At 44.9% G+C, this 23,599-nt stretch overlaps 1 protein-coding gene across 8 annotated transcripts in view; it reads left to right on the top strand.

The window, feature by feature from the left end:
- Positions 1-23,141, top strand: part of nek11 (NIMA-related kinase 11) — a 43,015-nt gene extending 19,874 nt beyond the window's left edge. The window contains exons 8-17 of one of the 8 annotated variants that reach the window (XR_011993172.1): positions 195-273; positions 926-984; positions 1,628-1,735; positions 2,059-2,152; positions 2,797-2,917; positions 7,667-7,773; positions 10,098-10,161; positions 11,133-11,220; positions 15,774-16,656; positions 17,351-17,469. Coding sequence is in view for 5 of the 8 variants with exons in the window: in XM_023825791.2 (XP_023681559.2) it covers positions 195-273; positions 926-984; positions 1,628-1,735; positions 2,059-2,152; positions 2,797-2,917; positions 7,667-7,773; positions 10,098-10,161; positions 11,133-11,220; positions 17,351-17,552 (922 nt within the window). In the remaining 3 variants the exon portion in view is untranslated. Of the gene's footprint in view, positions 1-194; positions 274-925; positions 985-1,627; positions 1,736-2,058; positions 2,153-2,796; positions 2,918-6,567; positions 6,699-7,666; positions 7,774-10,097; positions 10,162-11,132; positions 11,221-15,773; positions 18,003-23,093 lie in introns of those variants that run through there. The other 7 variants (XR_011993174.1, XR_011993173.1, XM_072716972.1 and 4 more) reach the window with 7 other exon arrangements.
- The last annotated feature ends 458 nt before the right edge of the window (positions 23,142-23,599 follow it).

The raw sequence follows: 23,599 nt of genomic DNA, 5'->3' as shown, positions 1-23,599 counted from the left end.
TTAATTGAGTTAATCCAAATTACTCCAGCAGTGTATTTGTGTGGAAAGGCTCAAATTCCAGCATGGATGATCTGGTTCTGACAGAAGAATCTGAAACATATACTGTAGTGTCAGGAGGCTTTCAGTACCCACGGCGACGCTGGTATCATAGCGAGTAGCTAACATGACGGGACTGCCACCCTGTGTCTGCCCAGGATGCTCAGCAAGGACCCGGCGCTGAGGCCGTCTGCAGCTGACCTTCTGAAGATGAGCTGCATCGAGGAGAACATGCAGGTGGGCTCTGGTCAACCATGTTGTAGTCAAACATTAGTGGTTTGAGTTTATCGCCTTCTGCAAGTCCAGTTCCTTAATTAGCAGACCCCCACATATGGAACAGACAGCGTGGGATCAGACTCTAAAAGTGTTTCTGCCATTGAAAAACCTGGTTCTGGCCACATGGAGCAGATATATATCCATCAGCAATATATACACCCCCTTTCTAGGACGTGTGAGCACAGGCCTGTTTCACAAAGCAGGATTTCTTGTTTAGCTGGATAACTTGTTGGATTTAAGGTAGCCTGGGCTAAATGTAGAGAACAAAGAAAAAGTCCATCCAGCTCAGACTACCTTAAATCCAACAAGTTATCCTGCTAAACAATAAATCCTACTTCATGGAATACCCCCACTCCTTCCATGCAGAGTGCCCTCATGGCTTTCTCTGCAAGTCTCTCATGTCCTGGGTTTCATCCTTAACTGCATAAACTATTATCTCTACTTCACTCCACTATGAGCGTCACCGTGCATTGACTCCATCTACTGGTTTATAAAGAATGACCCTAACAGAGCATAAGCAGCGGGAACAAGGTAGTCTGATGCCGCAGGAGATGAAAACAAACACTTACACCTCATTGGTTGTGGGTGTTGCGTGTTTCTCTCCTGTCTACAGAGTATAAGACTCAAGATCTGCAGCAAGGCGCAGAAATGCGAGAGACACGCTGGCGCAATGTGAGTGCCCCTCCCCCACAGCTTCAGCTGGTGCACCATGTGACAAGAGGAAGCCGGCTGACAGCAGGGACTAACAGTAACCGACGGGCCATATGCCTCGGCTGCGTGTGACAAAGGGGCTAAGCGGGAGGCCCTGGAGCGCGGCGCCGCCTAATTAACATGCTGCTCACTCGCCGTCACCCTGCGGCCAGGCTCCAAACCGTCCTCCTCAGCCGTAACTCGCCGCATGGCCGGCATGCAAATCAAAATGTGTCTGGGGACTAATCAGAATAGCACAAATCGGATTATTGCAACTTGGCTTGCGTGTGGAGTGATGTCCCTCTGCTCTTTTCATATTTGTATGATTGTGTCTATAACACATATTTGGGCAGTAATCACATTCAGTATTAGAAAGCTGTCTTGAATATTATGTCTTGAATGTTATTATTAGTAGTTTTTCTTCACTGGTATGTAGCAGTCTTCATGACTGTACCTTCTGTCTGCCTGTTGCCAGTTTTTAGGTTTATTTTCGGTTTATAGCCATAGAGTTCAATGGCATCTCCTACATAGGACTTGGCACAGTAACGTTTGAGTTTCAACCCCCTAATCCGGTAGTGGCTCCCTGTCTTGTCTGATGCTCCCCCACCCCATCTCACTCCCCTAGGCAGAAGACAGTTCCTTTGGGGCACTCAGACATGCAGAAGATGACCCCCCGTGAGAGGATGAGGCTGAAGAAGCTACAAGCTGCTGATGAGGAGGCCAACAGGCTAAAGTATGTGGGGATATGGCATGGGGGGGGGGGGGGGGGGGGGCGGTAATGACATCAACGGCAATGAAACTAACTCACCACAGTTAGAATGGGCAGTTAGAATCAGTGTGGCCACAGGCAGTGCTTTTATCTGGGAGCTCCCAGCATGCTGAGCTCAGAGTGTGACATAAAGAGCGCCACCTTGTGGGCTCCAGGTCTTACTTGATTTTGTTCCTTATATTGGGCTCCCAGTAAACTCCACTGCAGAGCTCTGCTGGACAGACAGAGGGTATAGGTCACGCTCCGTCTGTAAAATAAATGTTTATCAGCATCTTCTGACACAACAGACATCTCGCGGAGGAGAAGTATGAGGAAAACTGTCGGCGCATGCAGGAACTGCGGTGTCTGCATTTCCAGAAAGTCAGCGTGGATGTACTAAGTGTAAGATTATTATCATTCGTTTTTGGGTATATGCTTACTCAACCTTTGGATGTATACTTAATGTGCCCTATTTACCCTAGTTCAGTATTAACTACACTCCAAGGGGCTATACATGGACATTCTCTAACTGAGTACTAACTATACACACAGACACTCCACAGGGACATTCTCTAACTGAGTACTAACTATACACACAGACACTCCACAGGGACATTCTCTAACTCAGTACTAACTATACACACGGACACTCCACAGGGACATTCTCTAACTGAGTACTAACTATACACACGGACACTCCACAGGGACATTCTCTAACGGAGTACTAACTATACACATGGACACTCCACAGGGACATTCTCTAACTGAGTACTAACTATACTCCCAGATTCTCCACAGGAGCATTCTCTAACTGAGTACTAATTATACACAAAGACGCTCCACAGGAGCATTCTCTAACTGAGTATTAACTACACTCCCAAGTGCTGCACATGAACATTCCTTAGCCAAGTATTAAATACATCTCCATTTGCTTTTTGTGATTTACATGCTCTCCACAAAGCACATTCCCTGGAGCTGGGCATGTGTTAATGTCTCGGGGTTTTGCCCCACACTCCTCTGACTGACTTCCAGCTGTAATGTTTCAGGAAAGTACAGAAGCGACCGGCTCCCATATCACAGTGCAAGGAGGCTGGTCACTGGGACAACTAGATGTGATGGGTGACCAAGATCCAGACGCTCTCAGGCTTTCAGAACTGGAAGGCAATGGTGAGATGTGAGAGGTGTGCCTAGAGTGGGATGGAGAACTGGGGCAGGAACATCGTTACTGGGATGCAAACTGGTTAATATTAGTCCCATGCCAGTGTGATTTCCAGGTGCTCTCCTGAAAATATCTATTTAGTTGTTGAAATGACAGGTGTAATGATAAAATGTCAATTTCTAGGATACCTTCATGGAGTCATGCGATGGGTGCAACAAGTCCCATAATGCACTGGGGCCCAGGTCTTACTTCATTTTGTTCCTTATATCGGGCGCCCAGTAAACTCCACTGCAGAGCTCTGCTGGACAGACAGAGAGTACAGGTCACGCCCTGTCTGTAAAATAAATGTTCATCAGCATCTTCTGACACAACAGACATCTTGCAGAGGAGAAGTATGAGGAAAACTGTCAGCTGAATGAGTTCAGTGAAGGCATGTTGGTGAAGACGCCGGTGGTGGGAGATGATGGTCAGACACTGTGGCTGCAGTTTATAATGGATCACAGCACAAGCTGACTGTTTCTGATGCACTTTTAAGCACAGTGAAGTCTGAAACCTTCCCATTGTCCCAGTCATGTGCTGGCAGTTAATCACACCCAGCTTGATGAGAAACCAAAATACACAAGGTCACCTTAAAAAAGGGTGGGGGGCACATATTTTGGCACACTGTTTACAGTATAACCAATTTTTGAAACTGTATCCCTGCTGACAATAAACATCCCTCTCTATGATACTTCCAAGGCTGCCAGGGAATTTACAGATCAGACTTCCTCCTAAAAATGATGAATAAGTTCAAACTGCTTGGCTGGACGCTAAGAGCTTAATGATACTAGCATCTTATCCTTAATGATACTGACATCTTATCCTGCTGTTATTTTGGGAAAAAAAACTCAGATATTTTTACACGACTGTGGAGTTTATTTCGGGCTTCTGTCACACATAATTTAACGAAATTGCAATTTCAAAAACAATATAAACTTTGTGCTCCAATCAAAACCAGCTACTATCACTTTATCAAAAAGCATCCCTAAAGCATCCCTAAAGCATCCATAAACCATCCCTAAAGCATCCATAAACCATCCCTAAAGCATTCCTAAAGCATCCCTAAAGCATTCCTAAAGCATCCCTAAAGCATTCCCAAAGCATCCCTAAAGCATTCCCAAAACATCCCTAAACCATTCTTAAAGCATTCCTAAACCATCCCTAAAGCATTCCTAAAGCATTCCTAAACCATCCCTAAAGCATTACTAAACCATCCCTAAAGCATTCCTAAAGCATCCCTAAAGCATTCTCAAAGCATTCCTAAAGCATTCCCAAAGCATTCCCAAAGCATCCCTAAACCATTCCTAAACCATTCCCAAAGCATCCCTAAAGCATTCCTAAAGCATCCCTAAAGCATTCCCAAAGCATCCCTAAACCATTCTTAAAGCATTCCTAAAGCATTCCCAAAGCATTCCTAAACCATCCCTAAAGCATTCCCAAAGCATTCCTAAACCATCCCTGAAGCATTCCTAAACCATCCCTAAAGCATTCCTAAAGCATTCTCAAAGCATTCCCAAAGCATTCCCAAAGCATTCCTAAAGCATTCCTAAAGCATCCTTAAAGCATCCCTAAAGTATTCCTAAAGCATCCCTAAAGCATTCCCAAAGCATTCCTAAACCATTCCCAAAGCATTCCTAAAGCATCCCTAAAGCATCCCTAAAGCATTCCTAAAGCATCCCTAAACCATTCCCAAAACATTCCCAAAGCACTCCCAAAGCATCCCCAAAGCATTCCCAAAGCATTCCTAAAGCATCCCTAAAGCATCCCTAAAGCATTCCTAAAGCATCCCTAAACCATTCCCAAAGCACTCCCAAAGCATCCCCAAAGCATCCCTAAAGCATCCCTAAAGCATTCCTAAAGCATCCCTAAACCATTCCCAAAACATTCCCAAAGCATTCCCAAAGCATTCCTAAAGCATCCCTAAAGCATCCCTAAAGCATTCCTAAAGCATCCCTAAACCATTCCCAAAGCACTCCCAAAGCACTCTCAAAGCATCCCCAAAGCATTCCTAAAGCATTCCTAAGACCCGATGTGGGCTGTACGGTAAGCAAGGTGACTTTTCTCTGAGAACTACAGCCTATATTTCCCACTGAAGGTAGCTACAGTTCAGAAACTGATATATATATAGTCAAAAAGGAAAAATTTAGGCACTGATAGTAATGCTAATGTTTAAATTACACTTTAATGTGTCCAATGAACGCATATTTCCCATGGAAATCAGTTGCACTGTTAGGGCTGCAGCTGATCTGCGTATTCAAACCCGATTGCCTGTTATTATAATAAATCACGCATCAAGTTAATGCTTTTTTTATGGATAACTTGATGTAAGCGATGTTGACTGGAAGGCAAATCGGCAAAGTTTTTGGTTTGGGCGTTAATGCCATTCTGTCTGCCTCGTAACCCTGTTGTTTCGCCTGCTGCTGAGAGCGATGGCACCTAAAACTCTGTTCTGGAAACTTCCCTCCAATCATAGCCAGAGCAGCTAAATGATTATTGATTGCCTTTTTGCCTGTAATCTTGTTACCACATTACACCTACAGCACACCCACTGAGTCCATCTGCCCTGATCGCCTTGTGGCGAAATAATTGTAAGAAAATCTGCCTTTCTTATGGACAGAAGAATTGATTAATGGTGTGTTTTTGGTCTACATAAATGTATGCTCCATTAGTGTGGCAGTCTGGTAACTGGGCGCTACATGAATGCCTGAGAAGTCGTACATTTGTGCACGGATGCTTAAACGACTATGTTTATTTGCAGGTGAGTTCTGCAGATGCTTATGGTGGTAAGAGGTCCGTGTTCTCAGGTTAGCCTCCAGCATTTTGAGCTGAACGCATGGTGTTGGATGTTTTATATTGGTTTATATTTTCTAATTTACAGAGCTGCTTCATTGTAAATATGCATTCAGCCTTTCTTCACTTAAGAAGACACCCATGATTAAGAATGACAGCATTAATTAACCAACACAGCCATCACTTTCCCATTTCCCGCGGCCATCTGCAAAACATTTTTTCTCATTCATGAATTGATTTATTTCACATTTTAAATCAATTACAAACTGCATGTTCTCCACCCTTCTGCAGCGATGCTCAGTGCTCCCTGCTCCCCCCTGCCTCTCCCGAGCCAAAAGAACAACATGCTGAATTATTCACTTCTGCCGCTATGCCATGAATACTTTAAAACCAAACATGTGACTTCCACACAAAGTGACCGACAAGTGACCCAGGTTAGGCTCTGTATTCATGGCTGTGACATCACGGCCTCATCCTTAACTCGTGTGCCACCTGCATGACAATTGGCGAAGTACAACAGGAGTGGGTAGTTTACTTATTTAGATCATTTTTCTTATTCAGGAGCTAAGTTCTGCTGGAGATTCCTCTAGTGCCCAGTCAGCCTGAACACTGATCCTCCTCTTTTTATCTAAACTGACTCCCTTTCGCTCTCCATTACGGCCGATGCTGACGCCATTCTTCTGCTATCTCTCAGTGCTCATACTGAAGGTGCACCATTCATCTTCTGCGATGGATCACTTTGCATTTCTCCAGCGTTCATTATATTTAACGAGTCTGTGCACATTCCGTCATTTTAACTAGGTCTTTTTATAAATCTTTTTCTTCCCAGTGTTCTGCACCACCTGGTTTGGTGTACTCCAGCCAATTTATTATGGATGCCAGTGTCTGTGTCAGTTAGGTGCATTACAGAGAGTCTTGGCACTGAAGCTTATCATCCTGAATTCTACCCCACGGTTACAGGTATCAACCATGTCACCCTTGACTTACCACGCACACACATGCACACACAGACCAATAAATATGCTACACACACATATGTTTGTGTTAATGTCTTTGTGGGGACTCCCCATTTAGTTCTATGGGAAAATCCCTAATCCCAGGAATAACAATCTTAGTCTTAAGTCTTAAAGTCATAAAGATTTAAACTTTAGGCTATTTTAGTTTTTGGATTGCAGTCACAGATTGTTATAAAATTTAGGTTTATATTGTGGGGACCTGAGTACTCCTAGATGCTGGTCATGGAGCCCCAGCACGGACTGACCTTAATAAAGTCCCGCCCTTATACGGATGACCGCAGACGCATCCCACAGACACTGAGTGTTTAATTGCCTTCCAGTGGCCCACATGCACCCTCTGCTGAAGGTGTATCAGCATTTTTACTAAATTCAGTGACTAATACGCCAATCCCTCTTTGCCGCCTGGGGGGGGGGGCACACTCTCAAGGCCACGGGTTGGTATCGATACCATTTAACACCTGCGCTCTCTTCACACTCATTTTACTGACACTAAAAGCATATTCTAACGTTCAATGTGAAAACGTGGGTTAACAGCCACAGCACTGCATCCCCATAGCAGATGCTTCCTGCGCCATTGTGGCCTTGACAGCTCATTTATTACGTCCGCACAAAGCGAAACAGCTGATCATATTTCCTCACATCAGCTGCACATCCTGTCCACACCAATTTCCCCTGTAATTGTATCCAGCAGAAACAGCTAGAATGGATGCCGGCAATATGGCTGACCCCATCAAATGCAGCTCGCAGTGCAACTCAGAGGACATGGCTTAGCTGTGATTTCGCAGTGGCGTTTCTCATCATCTCCACTGACTTTTCTTATTGATGGAAGGGACAGTTCCCCTCCCCCCACCCATCTCATGAAGTTGCATTTATAGGAATACTTATTAGCCTGATTACAGCATTTTTTTCTAGAGATTCCAGTGGATCCCCAAAAAGCCGAGGCCTACTACAATGAGGATGGGTTTGAATCTTGCTCCGAAGAAGATGACGAGGCTGATGAAGAACTTACAAGTGGGCAGGTATGAGAACAGGATGGACTGATATGATGCCCCTGGACTGACTACAAGGCTTCAATGTCTAATCATGACCTTGCTTTATTTATCATAGAAGTAGCTTGTTTTGTTAAACTCTGTGAGTTAAATGTATCCATAGTGATCTTTAGAGGAGAGTCATTCAGTCACCTTGAATCATGGACCCTGAGGGATTTCAGTGGCTGGTGTGGGCATAATGAGTATCTGCTCTGTAAGATCTGTGGGTGCAAGTGAACATGGAACTTTAACCTTAAGGTGTGGCTGCTTTTAGATCCTGTAATGCCCTCCCCAGGGTCCAAAAAGAACCTGAGTCGATGTCCAGATATCTGAAGAGGGAAATCGCCCGAGGACATATTTCCAAAATTCATTGGGACACAAACTGTGCTCAGCAAATGCAAAATTATACTTAGAAAGAGAATTAAAAACGGCTGGAAAACTTTTCCCATAAAGACATCTTCCAGTCTGTCCCTTAGCATGAGTGATCCATGCATTGTCTGGTTTAGCTGGGGAGCGTTTGTTTGCTTCACTGAAAAAGCATTTCGGGAGATGGTGGGAGGTTTGGTTGGCCATCTCTGTTTCACTTTCACCCAATTATTGGTCTACAGTATCACAAAAGCCTTGCAAGAAGGACATATTAAAAGTGAAATATAACAACAGTTCACAAAGAAAAATCCTGAAAACCAAAAATAATGGAAGCTCTAGCTCTCTGACAGGGGGATTTGCCAGTGATTCCCGCCTGTTTGGAGTGGGGGAGATCTATAACCTTCAGTAGCCTGCATCTCCAGCAAATTGGCCAAGTGTACAGACACTGAGGGTGGACAGCAAGAAGATCAGCTCAGCTTCAAGTTCACCAAAATTTCCTGTCACTTGGTTGCCTCACAGGTCCTGGGCAACTTTCCATATAAACAGCTAAGATGAGATAAGTCAAGACAGAACCTTAGTGATCACCCAGGGGGAAGTTTTCGTTGTTCAGCAGCCCTACAAAACCAAACAATAGGGTTGCAGTACTATGTGCTCAGGCTTTGAATACCTCCTGCCCTCACAGAAAAATCTCTGGGATGAAGGGGTGTGATTCGCTTGGCACCACCCTACTAATACCTCACACATGCACTTCCACCTTGATAAGAATAATAATACTTACTACAAGTACATAGGAATTGGGATGTTAATACTTGCCCAGTCAGAGGATTCAGACTAGCAACCTGCTGGGCATAGACAATTAACCTGCACACCACTCCATTAAGTGTATCTGACAGACTCCATTAAGGATTGTACATGGGCCACAAGACTGATGCTCAAACCACTAAAGGGCGCTTTTCCACTGCACCATGTACGGTACTTTCGGTACTTCCGCTTTTTCACTGATTTCCGGTCGAGTACCAGTACCAAAAGTTCCAGCACCAGAAGTTCCAGTACCACACGTTCCAGCACCAAACGTTCCAGCACCAAAAGTGCCAAGCCGGCTGGGGTACTTCTTTGGTACTTCGGTACTGGGGTGGGACTTTGTTTTGTCGATTGGTTCAGTACTAGCCTGCTGCTGAAACACAATATTAACGGTGCCTTAAAAACAGTTGTGAACTCAGAAAATAATGATAAACAAGAAAAGTAAAAAAATCCAGATCAAGATGGCATGACAAGAAATATATAAATATAGCGATGTTGTTAGTTGTAATAAATGTTGGGGTATTTATTAAACAAAAAAGGAGTTAATTTTCTCACAAACCCATCTTTGAGTGATTTAAACAGCAAGGATGAAAATGATTGTGAAGAATGTTTGCAGCGCTCATGCAAAAGCAGTGGAGGTAACATTTTAAACTGATTTTTAAACATAAAAGAATTTATAAAAGGAATAATAATTGAAATTACAAAGTTCGCCGTTTTTTTCTCAATAACAGAGTAAAAATATTTTATTGAAACTTTAACCTCCGTGCTATAATGTCCATACAGAATTAAAAGTAAGAAAAAGCCTGACCTTAATCCAAGAATTGTATGTGTATATCATGCGATGTTGGTATTAATATTGCACATCGCCAAGCCGTATAATATGCTACAGCCATTTTTTGAATTCAGTACAAAATACCCCGGCTCTAGCTGTGATGTCATTCGTTGCTGGTACCAGTTTTTACGCCAGTAGAAAACACCTTGAAGTATCGGTAAAAAAAGTTCGGTATCTGGTGTGGTGGAAAAAAGTTATGGCGTTTGTTTTCTGGGCGTGATGCCTTTACGGAGGTACCTCAGCCAAATGAGCGTATCTGGCCTCCACTGCAGTGACCCACTGAGCGGCCAAGCTGAGCTGTGTCCCTGTGTTCCAGCAGGATAGTGACCTGGAGGCCATGGTGAGCTATATGAAGAACATTCTAGGAAACCCCAGCACTGGTGAGTTAGTTTCACACTGCATATTTACTGTTTAGTACAGAACTGCACACTATATCTGGGGGAACTTGAAGATACAGTCTGGAAAGTGCCACCTCCACGCTCCCAGTGATTTTAGTTATGCATAAAGAAGAGAGCATAGATTAAGCAGAAGGGGGAGTCGCACTTAAGGAAATGAATTATTCATAACGAGGCTGCAGCTTCAAGTGTTAGCAGTGTCTTTGAGGAAGGTGCTTAACCTGGACTGTTTCAGTATTAGCTGCATGTTTTCCACCTTACACTCTTCCAGTGCACTGCCTTAGGCATGCTTCACCCCCCCCTCCAGTGCACTGCCTTAGGCATGCTTAAACCCCGCCCCCCCAAGTGTACTGCCGTAGGCATGCTTCACCCCTCCTCCCCCCAGTGCACTGCCGTAGGCATGCTGCACCCCCCCCCCCCCCCAGTTCACTGCCTTAGGCACACTTAACCCCCCCCCATCAAGTGCACTGCCTTAGGCACGCTTCACCCCCCTCCCCCCAGTGCACTGCCATAGGCATGCTGCACCCCCCCCCCCAGTGCACACTGCCGTAGGCATGCTGCACGCCCATCCCCCCAGTACACTGCCATAGGTATGCTGCACCCCCCCCAGTGCACACTGCCGTAGGCATGCTGCATGCCCCTCCCCCCCCAGTGCACTGCCATAGGCATGCTGCACCCCCCCCCCCAGTGCACACTGCCGTAGGCATGCTGCACGCCCCTCCCCCCAGTACACTGCCGTAGGCATGCTGCACCCCCCCCCCAGTGCACACTGCCGTAGGCATGCTACATGCCCCTCCCCCCAGTGCACTGCCATAGGCATGCTGCACCCCCCATATTACAGCCTCTCATCAGTGAGGATCTTACTGGCTCATAAAGCCACCACAGTTTAGTCTGACACTGTAACCATTCCACGTCTTGGTGGCGAATGTAAAGTTATTGTAATTTGTTGTGTGCAGAGGTTCCAGACAGAGGGTGCCCGAGTCCCCGTACAGCAACCACGCTGGACTGTACCATGGCAGAGACACGGGTGCAGCGCATCAGGGAGTGAGTAGGATGCCGGCATGTTGACTTGAACTCAAACTGCAATTTGCTACAATTTTTGCAAAAATGTGAAACTCTAGATCTCAATGACCATTTGACTATAACTGTTCAAATTAATAGAGTACAGAAATTTGGCTGAAAAAAATATTTTCTAATCTTGTAATTCTTCCTAAAATCTTGGAAAAAAAATATTTGCAGTTCCTGAGTTTCAGCTACCGAAAATCTGTGCAAAATGGAAGTTCTGTGTCCTGTCTGCCTTGTGTCCTAATTGATACACTCTGCTGTAGTGTGCATGCATTTACAAGGAAAATGGGAAACTGAAAGTCGATTGGCTCAGCACCATCCCTTTAAGACATTGGCCTACTATCATGTGCATACATTTCCAAGGGAAATGTGCAACTGAAAACTGATTAACACAGCTGAGCGCCTTAAAGACATTGGCCTGCTGTTCTATGAATACATTTACAGGGATGTTGAAAGCTGATAGCTGATTGGCACAGCCCAGCCCCTTTAAGACACTACCCTGCCTAGTCAGTATGGATATTTATCATTATGGCTGCTTTGACTCTACCCTCACTGAGAGTTATGGCTCAGCACACATCAGAAGCGAATGCTCCCTGTCAGTCACTCCTGTTCAGCTTGTGGTCAGCCCCCATTGCAAGACTAGTCCTATGCTGCCACTCCTGTCATCTCTTCATAGTGAATCATAAAAACATCACTTCTGGCACTGCACTTTGAGATACATAGTCAACTCCCTACGGGAAGATCAGCTTGCCACCCTGCTGCATTGATCTGGGTCTGCCGTTGTCAGCCACAACTGAGCCGAAGGCAGCGGTATCATCATGGTGGAGGAAGTGCTCTGTTACTGGGCCATCAACATACAGACCGAGTTTGACAATCCCAACAGAATCTTTGATGAAAAGATCAATCCTGGGCCAGAGTGTTTGAGTGAGATGTTTTGAGATGATGACCTGAACTGATGGAAGAGTAGAAGTAAAAGCCATCTGAGACATGACCCAGTTAGGTGTTGTGGGTGCAGGTGGCAGGTTTTTGTCTTTGTTTGAGCTGGAATATTCTGGAAAGTTCTTCTATTGTTACAAGTCACACATTTGAGTACAGGGTCTTAACCTGGTATCTTGCACACATAGGTGTCTGTCACTCAACCCTCTTCACTGGTAAGAGCGATGACCGTTCACCAGCTTTGAAGGAGTCTAAAGGAGTGATGCAATGACCTGTGGCACTAATGCCCTGCCCTGTCCGTCAAGGGAGGAGGTGTCTGCTGTATCAGGAAGGGTCGTGATGAGAGTAGGAAGACTGTTATTTCTGAGCGCTTAAGGAGCCGGCCGATGGGGCAGAGGTTGGCCAGGGGGTAAATTACACGATTCCCGATTAGCTCACCTAGATCAGCATGACAGCCTTCAGGTCAATGGTCCTGATCACAGCAGGGGGCAACAACTCCTGTTTGCATTCCCATAATGCTCCTCTGGAGAGTCTGCGACGCCCTTGGGAAGGCAGCAAGATTACAAACATTCTACACCTGCACTGTTGTGGTAACAATAACTTCAGACATAATTCTATACTGATTGAACTGACTGTGAGCCTTGTATTGACAGAAAAGTCTCTACAACTTTTGGTTTTTGACCAAAGCATCCTTCAACCAGGACTTTCTACAAATCCTGTTTCACCGGTAGGCCAGTTCATGCTCAAAAGAGTGTGATTAATCATGGTTTTACATAGTTTCTTTCTAATAGCAGACTCCATGTCCTACCATTAGATAGAAGCTTATCTCATAGAAAGTGTTTACCGAGAGGAATAAATGAAGAAAACCCAATTCAACCCATGCAGATGTATTATTACATTCCAGGTACAAGCTTACAGTAACAGAGCAAGTATTGTTAGCCCTGATAATGCTAAGTACTGTTAGCCCTGATGATGCTAAGTACTGTTAGCCCTGATGATGCTAAGTACTGTTAGCCCTGATGATGCTAAGTACTTTTAGCTCTGATAATGCTACTACTTTACTTCACCTACAGCCCCAGATGGGGACTGGATAGCGGTAAAGGACATTTATCCAAATTCCTCTTTAGTTTAAGACCAATGGCATTAAAAGGCTTATGGGTTATGGTTAGCAATCGATTTGTGTGTGTGTCTCAAAGGAGAGCAAGATGGAATATGAAAGAAGGATTCCCACGTACCTGTACTGGTGCGAATGGCGAGTACAAGATCATATAATTGAATTGAAAAGAGGTAGTCAGCTGACCTATGGATCAATCAACAGCTAATAAAGAGAAACCAACTATTTGAGCAAACAGGGAAGAACCAGCCAGTAAATGGATGACTGTGAATCCATCTTCCTTGTCTGAGAATGCCTTGAGGCCTATGCTTAGCATAGAAAATAATGTCACATTGCTTTAATAGCACGTCTTCTTATGCTCCAGCATTTGATGTTTGATTAATGGAGGTAACAGCACACGGACTCACTGATGGAATTCAGTGTATGTGTGTCACACTACCTCCCCCTCCCCGCTGTGATGGATCTCTTGGAACCAGGAGAAGCATCTCTTCCAGTCACATTGCCATTCTTTTGACAGCCTGACTCTTTATCTACGAGCTGTGATTTAAATGGGCCACCTCATTGGCTGTTACATCCTCACATCCCCTGGGACACTATTAAGCCACCAGACATTTCATTTAGCCAGTGGAGGACAGAAACACTAACAGGAAAATGTGCAAGAGCATGAATGGGTAACATCCATCAGAAACCTAGAACCCATTCAGATGCTTTTCTTATGCATTTAGCTCTGATTGTGCATTTGGGACAGTTGGACGGTAGACTGTGGAACACAGCTTTGGGCCTGCAGCTATAACTAAGAGGTCACCACTTCCAGTCTTGGAAAGAGAGATGTGTCTGTGAGAAGCACCTCTTGTACTGGCTCAGGTCTGATCACTTGTTGATGTCCTTATTGAGGTATGACCACTTATTTGTGCTCCCACAGAGGTCAGATCACATATCATTTCCCTCACTGAGGTCTGATCACGCGTCGGTGCCCTCATAGATATACAGGTGTCGATGCTGTCATCGAGGTCTGATCTCGCGTCGGTGCCCTCATAGATATACAGGTGTCGATGCTGTCATCGAGGTCTGATCATGCGTCGGTGCCCTCATAGATATACAGGTGTCGATGCTGTCATCGAGGTCTGATCACGCGTCGGTGCCCTCATAGATATACAGGTGTCGATGCTGTCATCGAGGTCTGATCATGCGTCGGTGCCCTCATAGATATATAGGTGTTGATGTTGTCATCGAGGTCTGATCACCTATGTCAGAGCTGGTTCTTCCACTGAGATTGTGCTCATGTGCTAGTGCTCAGGTGGCTGCTGAAATCACAGCAACCGTGACCAGTGTACCGACCAGAAAACCAATTTATAAAACTTGAGCCTAGCAAAATTCAGTCCTGGAATTAACTGTATCTGTTTCATAAGTTTCTTCGCAAAAACCAATCTTAGGTTTTATAATGATTCATTTTGTGCCGACGTAATACCTGAGATAGTCGTTTCCAGCAGGCTTACAGGGTTAGAGCTATAAAACTTTGTAGTATGTTACTGTAATGACTAAAAGGATTGGGCAGAACACAAAGCTGTGGGTATTTCTCAAAAACAGACTGCAGATCTCTTTCCCAGGGAAGAAGTTTCTGTGACAGCATTTTCAGCTGAGAACAGTCTGCAGTTAAAATGATCCATCCTGATAAGTAAAGTTACAATTATAAATATGCATATGCATCAGTCTATGGATATAAAATATAAAATAAATTACATAATGCCATAAAATCAATGCATTAGTGTAGTAGTGTAGTAGTAGTAGTGTAGTATCAAAATGACTCACACCTCTATTTACAGGCAATGCAAAGTAAATAGTTCGGTGTAAATGTATAGTTCTCTATGAAGTGGTGTGGAATTTTCTGAAAGATTTTACAGGTCTTTGTGGAAACCCTGTAATATCACCCACTGTCTACACTCATTAAGGAGCGAATTTAGTACAGCCTTAGGCATCAGCTATGAAAATATCCACAAAAAGCTGAATCTGATCCACTCTGTTGTCCGTCATTAATCTATAAACAGCACTGGACTCATGGGAATGTTTCCAATATGCATTGTGAGGAGAAATCTGCCTGATGCAACCAGAGATGTCATCCTAAAATTGTGTGACATACTGACATATCAGAAACCCAATTCAAGAGTCGGGGATATTTCTTCTAGGCTGAAGTCTCCTAGTACTAAGTGCCTGTTTGTTTGCCAAAACAGATCTCAGTGACATTCGGGACATCGCCTTATGTTCAGCTAAAAATAAAGACCAAGCTTTATGGACACAGAAAAGTAGAGTCACATGTTGGGAAACATGTCATACCCATGGTTACATAAGAATGTGAATCTTCTGTGTTTGCTGTTGCTTTGGATCTTCTGGTCCTGGTGTCTCTTCTCAAAACCGAGTGAAAAACGGATAATGGGTGAGTTTTACCAGGATTTTTTGGCCAAGCAGTTATACCTTCTGCTTGCAGGCTGACATCATGCATCAAACATCAGAATTACAGTATGAACGAGATCCCAGGCATGCATCACATGTCCACAGAATTTAGGAGGTAAACACACAATCAATGCACTGTTACAAACACCAGACTGCAGGCTAACAGAACAAACTATTTCTTTTGTTTTTGTTACAGTTCAGTTTATTTTCAGTTTATTGGAGCAGAAATGAAAGCCATGCATCCATCCTCTAATTGATTATCTTGGTCAGAGTCATGGGTGAAATTAAATTTTCCAGAATAAATTTGGAATTATTTCACTTCAGTATCACTTTGACATAAATGCAGAGGTTGCTATTGTGTGTATGTTGCTGTGGCAATTTTCCATATTTCACACAGTGATGTCAGGTGTCTGAGGGCCCCACTGCATGACAGGTGACAACCCGGCCTAGTGTCACCAAAGGTGACGGGCCAATTTGCTTAGCTTTTCCCTCACCCTTTCTCTGTGGGCTGCTCTTGACACTTGTTATTTCGTACATCACAAAACTGACAGCTGTATCTCCGGAAATGCAATGTGACACCAGCTGGCCTGGGGTGGCGGTATAATCAGAGCCGTCTCTCCAGGTATGGGGTCTCACTCATTGCTTCCTGGGGCGGCGATGTAATCAGAGCCGTCTCTCCAGGTAAGGGGTCTCACTCATTGCTTCCTGGGGCGGCGATGTAATCAGAGCCGTCTCTCCAGGTAAGGGGTCTCACTCATTGCTTCCTGGGGCGGCGGTGTAATCAGAGCCGTCTCTCCAGGTAAGGGGTCTCACTCATTGCTTCCTGGGGCGGCGATGTAATCAGAGCCGTCTCTCCAGGTAAGGGGTCTCACTCATTGCTTCCTGGGGCGGCGGTGTAATCAGAGCCGTCTCTCCAGGTGAGGGGTCTCACTCATTGCTTCCTTACATGGACCTGGCACCTGTCACAGATGATTCATGATCTTTCAGTGGAATGCTGGCATATTCTGATTCCGGTGATACACGTATGCTGATTACAGCAAACAGGAAGGATTGAAATACTTGACATGCACCATATTGACAGACTGACCTGCGTCACACTCAGGGAACCCAGAATTACATATAGGGTTTATGAAATCTCATTATTGACTTTCTGCAAATTCATCAATAGGACCTAAGTAGCTGAGTGCAGTGAGGATTAAGTGAATTTTTCTGGGTTTGTTTAATATCGCGAACCTTTATTTGATAGTAGGGATTCATCTCTGCTCAGCCTTACAATCCTTCTAGAACAGTGGTTCTTAACCTGGGTTCGATCGAACCCCAGGGGTTCGGTGAGTCAGTCTCGCGGGTTCGGCGGAGGTCAAAACAAACACCCGACTCATATGATTCGTGATGACATATTTTATTTTTCCAATTAAGAAGGGTTCGGTGGACGCGTCTATGAAACTGGTGGGGTCAGTACCTCCAACAAGGTTAAGAACCACTGTTCTAGAACATGGCCTACGTGGTTTGTGTGAGATCCAGAGTGGGCCGCAACCGAGCGTGTAAATTAGTATGGTGTGCAAAGGATCACTTCAAATGCTAACGGTCCACACCTCCATGTGTCACGTGGAGGTCCATCCAGAGGAAGCTGGGAGCTGCAGAGTTCCAGACGGTCTACAAGTACTTGAAGCAGGCCAGACAGCAGCAGGAGAGTGAAGCCCAGGTGTGGGAGAACCTCGGCCAGCTGGTGGACCAGCCCAGCAACTGCTTTGAGGTGGACCAACTGCTGTACTGTGAGGACGTTTTGCAGAAGCTCAGAGAGGGACACGCTTGATCAGGGCAGCTGCTCTATTCACCCACAGACACAGCTTGGTCATCATGATTAAGACCCACAGTCTGAAGTCTGGGGCAGTGGCAGTATCCACCTAACCATAGGTTTACTAACAGAGTCACAGGGGCTTGTTCTACTCTGCCCTTCCATAAATTTGTTTAAGGACCACGTGCCTCGCATATCAAATACAGACCCCCCTCAGTCTGGGAAACTGACTGATGGGTAGTGGGGGAAAATGTGAGAATTTGACATTTTTCATTTCCTGCACCAAATGTGTGGATGTGGAGGGGGAGGGGGGGACCTTGACTGTACATCTCATCGAACAGAAAGCTCTGCAAAACAAACACGGGAAAACAGCATCGAGTCCCGGCCTCCTTCTTTTTAATTGCATTTAAAAAGCAACATTTCACTAATGTACCGTACAGCTGTAATAAAGGATGTGCTGCGACACGCTCTTTCTGCTTCCTTTATTTATTTTTCATTTCATCTGCCCTGAGGTGGGGAGGAACTGCAAAGAGAATGAGTCAAAAAAATTTCAAGGCAGACCAAAAAAAAAAAAAAATCACAGGTGAGCCTTGTGTTGCGCGGGGCAGGCGGAGAATGGTGTGATATTCCTGTGTGACACTTAAGGGCATAACCTGAGCGGGGGCGGGGTGCTGCTGCCTCACAGATAGTCAACGTGGGGAGATAATTAACCCAGTGGTATCCGGTCCAGAGCATGGCTTGGTGCCTGCTAAGGCTGCCCACAAGCTGTTTGTCATACCTTGCTTTAAAACAACATGCAGGCTATTACAGATCTATGTGCTAATTGCTAGATGTGGCTTGTGCAATATAAATCCAGAAGGTGTAGCAGGTCACAGTGGATACCGTCCCATCCCACTTAATTATAGTTTAATCGCACAACTGTTCATCCTGACTTCGTCATCAGATTGGGAACAGTCATGAGTTTAGTCAGTGTGGGCTTAGCTCTCTTTTTAAAAGCAGCAACAAAAATACTCAGCAGACCTGAATAAATCATAGAAGAAGACTCACCATAGTCCTGAAAGTCCCCGGAATAGGAAAGACTTTGGCAATCAATAGATGCTTAATTTGCAGGCAAGGTTGCTGAAGACAGTTACAACCATGAATACTCATTTATCTAATTAAAAAAAAACATAATGAATGTCAAAGAACTTGGATTGAAATAATCTGAGCAGCCAGTTTGCATGGTGCCAGGGGGCCTGGGGGGGTGAGTCAGACAGTCATCCGCTGAAGCCATGCTGGCCTGTAGCTGACACCCAGACCCTCGGAGTGACTGAAGCAGAACTGTGCTGTTGCTACAGTGACAGGTAACATGTGCCAGTCAGCAGGCAAACAGCCTCTGTTGCGTCGCCCTTTCACCCTGCTGACGGTAGGTTGGCTGGGTCCATGTCTCCAGCTTCACATCTCACATCAGCAAAGTTTAACTGCAAAAAAAGAAAAGCGAATACTTTCTTAATTGGCTCGTTGTATTTGTTCGTCAGCCTAAAAATGAAAGGATGATGTCTTTTAAATGCTGCAGGAACAAACCACAGGCTGCAGTTTTTGGGAAAAGATATCCTGCCTGTTGTCATTAAGGTCTGTGCCCCCCCTGGCTAGAATGGTTTATGTTAAGGCTGAGGATAAACACGCGAAACATTCCCTCCATCGGCATGGAAACCCCCACATACACAAAACCGCTTAGTACCACCACACCAACTTACTTTACTGGCAGCTAAATGTGGAGGACTTTGGGAGAAAAATGAGACGGTCCTTAAACCTGATGGTTTCACAGCCGACAGAGCCGTGCGGAGGGGGGTGCCGATGCAGCTGGAGATCCCGCCTTGGCTCACAGAAGGGTTTATTACGCTGTATCGACAGCCTTTTGACAAATGTGGAGAGCAACACCTCTCTCCTGCGAATACCCATCTCACTTTCAGGAAAGATGGTTTTAATAATCCCTCCTATTGATTCGCCGTTGTGTGCACCTGATAAGGCCACTTACCAGTTACCTGGCTCCCCACGGCTATTCACGGGGGTCTTTCTGTAGACCAACATCCTCTACACACCCTGCTGTGCCAGGCTTTGAAATATGATCGAGGGAAACAAGCATCGAGGCATAAATAAAAACTTATGAATTCAAAATCAAATCACCTACCACAAAAAGGTAAAGCACAAGCTATACTATGAACAAAATCCCCAGGAAAAGAGAAAAGAGAAAATATTGGAGACGCCGCATTAGAAAGGACTTCATGAAATAAGTGGGCAACAGATCCAGCTACAACTGAGTCATATTAGGCTGAATGCCATTAGCAGTATAGGTCAGCTATAAAGGGATCTGATCATCAGCACTTTGATATGTGAGTGTGATATGAGGCAACTAACAGAGATACTAAGAGGCCAAAAAGTCAGGGCCTGAACTGCAGAATTGTTTAATATCTCAGGGGAATGGGCTCAAAAATCACTGCGGTATATAGCAGGTCTGGGAAACCTGTTTCGGCAAAAGGGGAACGAGGGGAAGAAAAGGGGAACAAAAGAGGAACAAGAGGGGAAAAAAAGGGGAACAAGAGGGGAACAAAAGAGGAACAAAAGGGGAACATGGCAGTTCCCCGGCATGGAGAGATGGATTCCTAATGCTATACCTAATGCTATACCTAATGCTATACCGAAGCTGCTTAACAGCAGAAAAACCCCCAAAATGACCTCAGAACTGATTCAGCACCTCTGTGACCCTGTCTGAATGAAAATTCTACATCATAAATGCAGAATCCCAACAACATTTCAGTTCTTGGGCTTGATAGTTATGGGGGCAAAATTTCAGTTACATCCTATACAAAAACACAGAGAATGTTGGAGAGTTCAATAGAGTGCCGTGGTGATCGTTTGGATTGTGAGCTGCTGCTCATTGGTAATAAATACCAGATTGTAAAGAGAGCAGTCTGTCATTTTGCCAAAATATAACAATAAGCCTCATAAAATTTATGGCACGGCTGCTCTTGAGAGGCTGCATGTATCAAAAACACAGTTGATATAGATGCACAACCCGATGTAAGCAACACAAAAGCTGGACCCCTGAGTGCTGGAAAAAATAATATGGCCTCATGAGTTGTCTTTCACTTTTTGGGGATCACGAAAATTTATCTATATTCATATTAACAGAATGTTGGATAGTTGTATTATTCTGGCCTCTCCCACAATACAAAGAATATGACTGTAAATATGTCCATTCTATGTGTAAACGTGACTGCCGCATATGACGTGATATATGATAATGATTCATTCATGTTGATGAAAGAGTTTGGCGTGACAGCACCATCATTCAATCCTTTTCCTCAGAATATCCTCTGAAATCAATGCACTGTAGTCCTACATTCATTCCTAGTGACCCGTCTTGGGTCTGAACTTCAAAGACTCTAGCTTGCCATCAAAGGCTTGTTAGGCCTAACCCTAACACTAGTGGGCAGTATGACTGATCTCAGAAACATTACGGATCTAATGTCATCGCGCCAAGCTTGATACGGGAAGGGGTGCTGTGAAATTTTGGCTCAACATAGAGTACTATGCTAAAATCTTCCAAAAAAGATTATGCTTAAATTATCTTCATTTTGCTGCAAAACTATTCACTTATATCTGTTGAAGTCTGTTAGCCATTTCAAATCCTCTCTGAAAGTCGCCCCAGTTTTTGCAGTAACTATCTGATTCACTGTTGTATTTGTTGATTCATCCACTAGCATTCTGTGTTTGGCTAATCATTCCCTCATCAAGTCATTTGACAAATTAAGGTAATTAAATAAATGAGGATGAAATTCAATGCATTGAATGGCTGGGCTGCCTCTGAGGAGTGTGGTGTTCATCTAGCCACCCAACAAGATGCATTTACCCAGATAAATAGCTTTAAACACCTCTTTGACAACCAAAACCTTTTGTACAGTTCTGTAGGTGGGGTTTAACTGATAAGATATCAAGTGAAGAGAGCTGCACCAATCCTATGTGCCTAAAAATGCGAAACAGACCTTTATGAAATACTGATGATGGTGGATCATCGTCACTGTAATTAAAGTATATATTGGGCAGTTATTAAAAGATGATATGCTGAGGCAATAATAAAATTGGCAATGGATAATGCATATATAATGCAATATTCACTTCTGCATAATATATAAAATTATGCAGAATTTAATCACCACTAAATTGTCTTTGCATCTTTGGAGACTATACTCATACAGAAAGGCTTCATATTTTGGTAGTAATTATTTTTTCCTTTTGTTATGATACTTGTAATGTACTTTTCTGTACTTCCATGGAGTTTGCAATATAACAGCATAAAATCATAAATAGAAGATTTGATTGCATGTCACCAAAAACAGCCATTCCAGTTCTAATGAGAACCAAGGGACATGAATACAAAAAATGGAACATAAGGGCTGACTGCTCTCTGGAGAAAACCCACCTCTTTCGTTGGCAATTAGGGACTGATTTCAGGGGACATGAGGGGTTTTTCCCTAGACTTTACCATCTGGGTAAATGCAAAAAAGTCCCGGAATCAGACCCATGAATGCACCAAGTACAAACTCAGTCATTGCCATTGCTGTTTGAGGCGCCTGCCCCATTGGGGTGATCCTGAACCCCAGGCTCCAGCATGAGGCGCCTGCCCCATTGGGGTGATCCTAAACCCCAGGCTCCAGGATGAGGCGCCTGCCCCATTGGGGTGATCCTGAACCCCAGCCTCCAGGATGAGGCGCCTGCCCCATTGGGGTGATCCTAAACCCCAGGCTCCAGGATGAGGTGCCTGCCCCATTAGGGTGATCCTGAACCCCAGCCTCCAGGATGAGGCGCCTGCCCCATTGGGGTGATCCTAAACCCCAGGCTCCAGGATGAGGCGCCTGCCCCATTAGGGTGATCCTAAACCCCAGCCTCCAGGATGAGGCGCCTGCCCCATTAGGGTGATCCTGAACCCCAGCCTCCAGGATGAGGCGCCTGCCCCATTGGGGTGATCCTAAACCCCAGCCTCCAGGATGAGGCGCCTGCCCCATTAGGGTGATCCTGAACCCCAGCCTCCAGGATGAGGCGCCTGCCCCATTAGGGTGATCCTAAACCCCAGGCTCCAGGTTTCCACGACCGTGGTACAGACGGCCCCAGCGGCATTGCAGGGCTGCCCATTTGATCAGCCCCCGAAGGTCCCTCCATGCGATTCTAAATTACTGTAATCAGGCCCGGTGTCCCCTGCACATAAAAGGCTGTGACAGGGCGTCAGGGCTGGAGAGCAGCCACAGAACCGCATGCTGTGATAATCACAGGCTCTGCCCATCCGACTGCACGTCCACGGGGCAGCACAAAAACAGCAATACGAGGATCACAGTTAATGTGACAGGAGCGCAGTGCGTGAGGTCTCCCAAGAGGGCAGTGTGGGGCAGGCAAAGAGCGGCTACCGTCTCGTGGGGCTTTTAAAACAAAAAGCCAAATTTCATCTTCTGACTACATGAAAACAAAAAAAAATCTAATCAAAATTGAGTTATGACCAAAATTGGGTCTCATGGTGGTTCTCAGGTGACAGCTGACGGATAGAGATGCTGGGATCCACCTTGGAGAAGCTGGAGCAGATGAGGGTGCTCCAGAACGGGCCCTCCTCAGGTGGCAGCTCTTCTGGTGCCTTTATTTAATCTTTAGTGGTCAATTAATCATTGTTATTTGTTTTTTAATTCAAGGAAACATTAACTTTGTTGGGACATCAGGCTAAGTTTTTAAACTGGATTTCTCTATAATGAAAAAAAGGAAAAAATCAAGTAGGAAAGTCAGCTGGTTTTAGGTAGCTCTGTTATTGCATGTGAGGGTATAGAATGTGTTATGTCTGAGAGATAAATAGGTATGGAAGGTCCACCATCTGGTTGTATATGTCAGGGAAGGTCCACTGTGTAAGTGATGACCTAGGGGTTAAATGTCCATAACCTGATTGTCCAGTGTAACAAACAGTGACTGGCCCTAAAATGTCCAGCCAGGGATTTCTCAGACGTCGTAGCTTAAAATCATCACCAAAATTCCTGCTTCCAAGCCAG

This window comes from Paramormyrops kingsleyae, chromosome 9 (genome assembly GCF_048594095.1).
Source record: "Paramormyrops kingsleyae isolate MSU_618 chromosome 9, PKINGS_0.4, whole genome shotgun sequence".
In the NCBI taxonomy this organism is placed as follows: Eukaryota; Metazoa; Chordata; class Actinopteri; order Osteoglossiformes; family Mormyridae; genus Paramormyrops; species Paramormyrops kingsleyae.
This window is presented reverse-complemented; position numbering and strand designations above follow the sequence as displayed.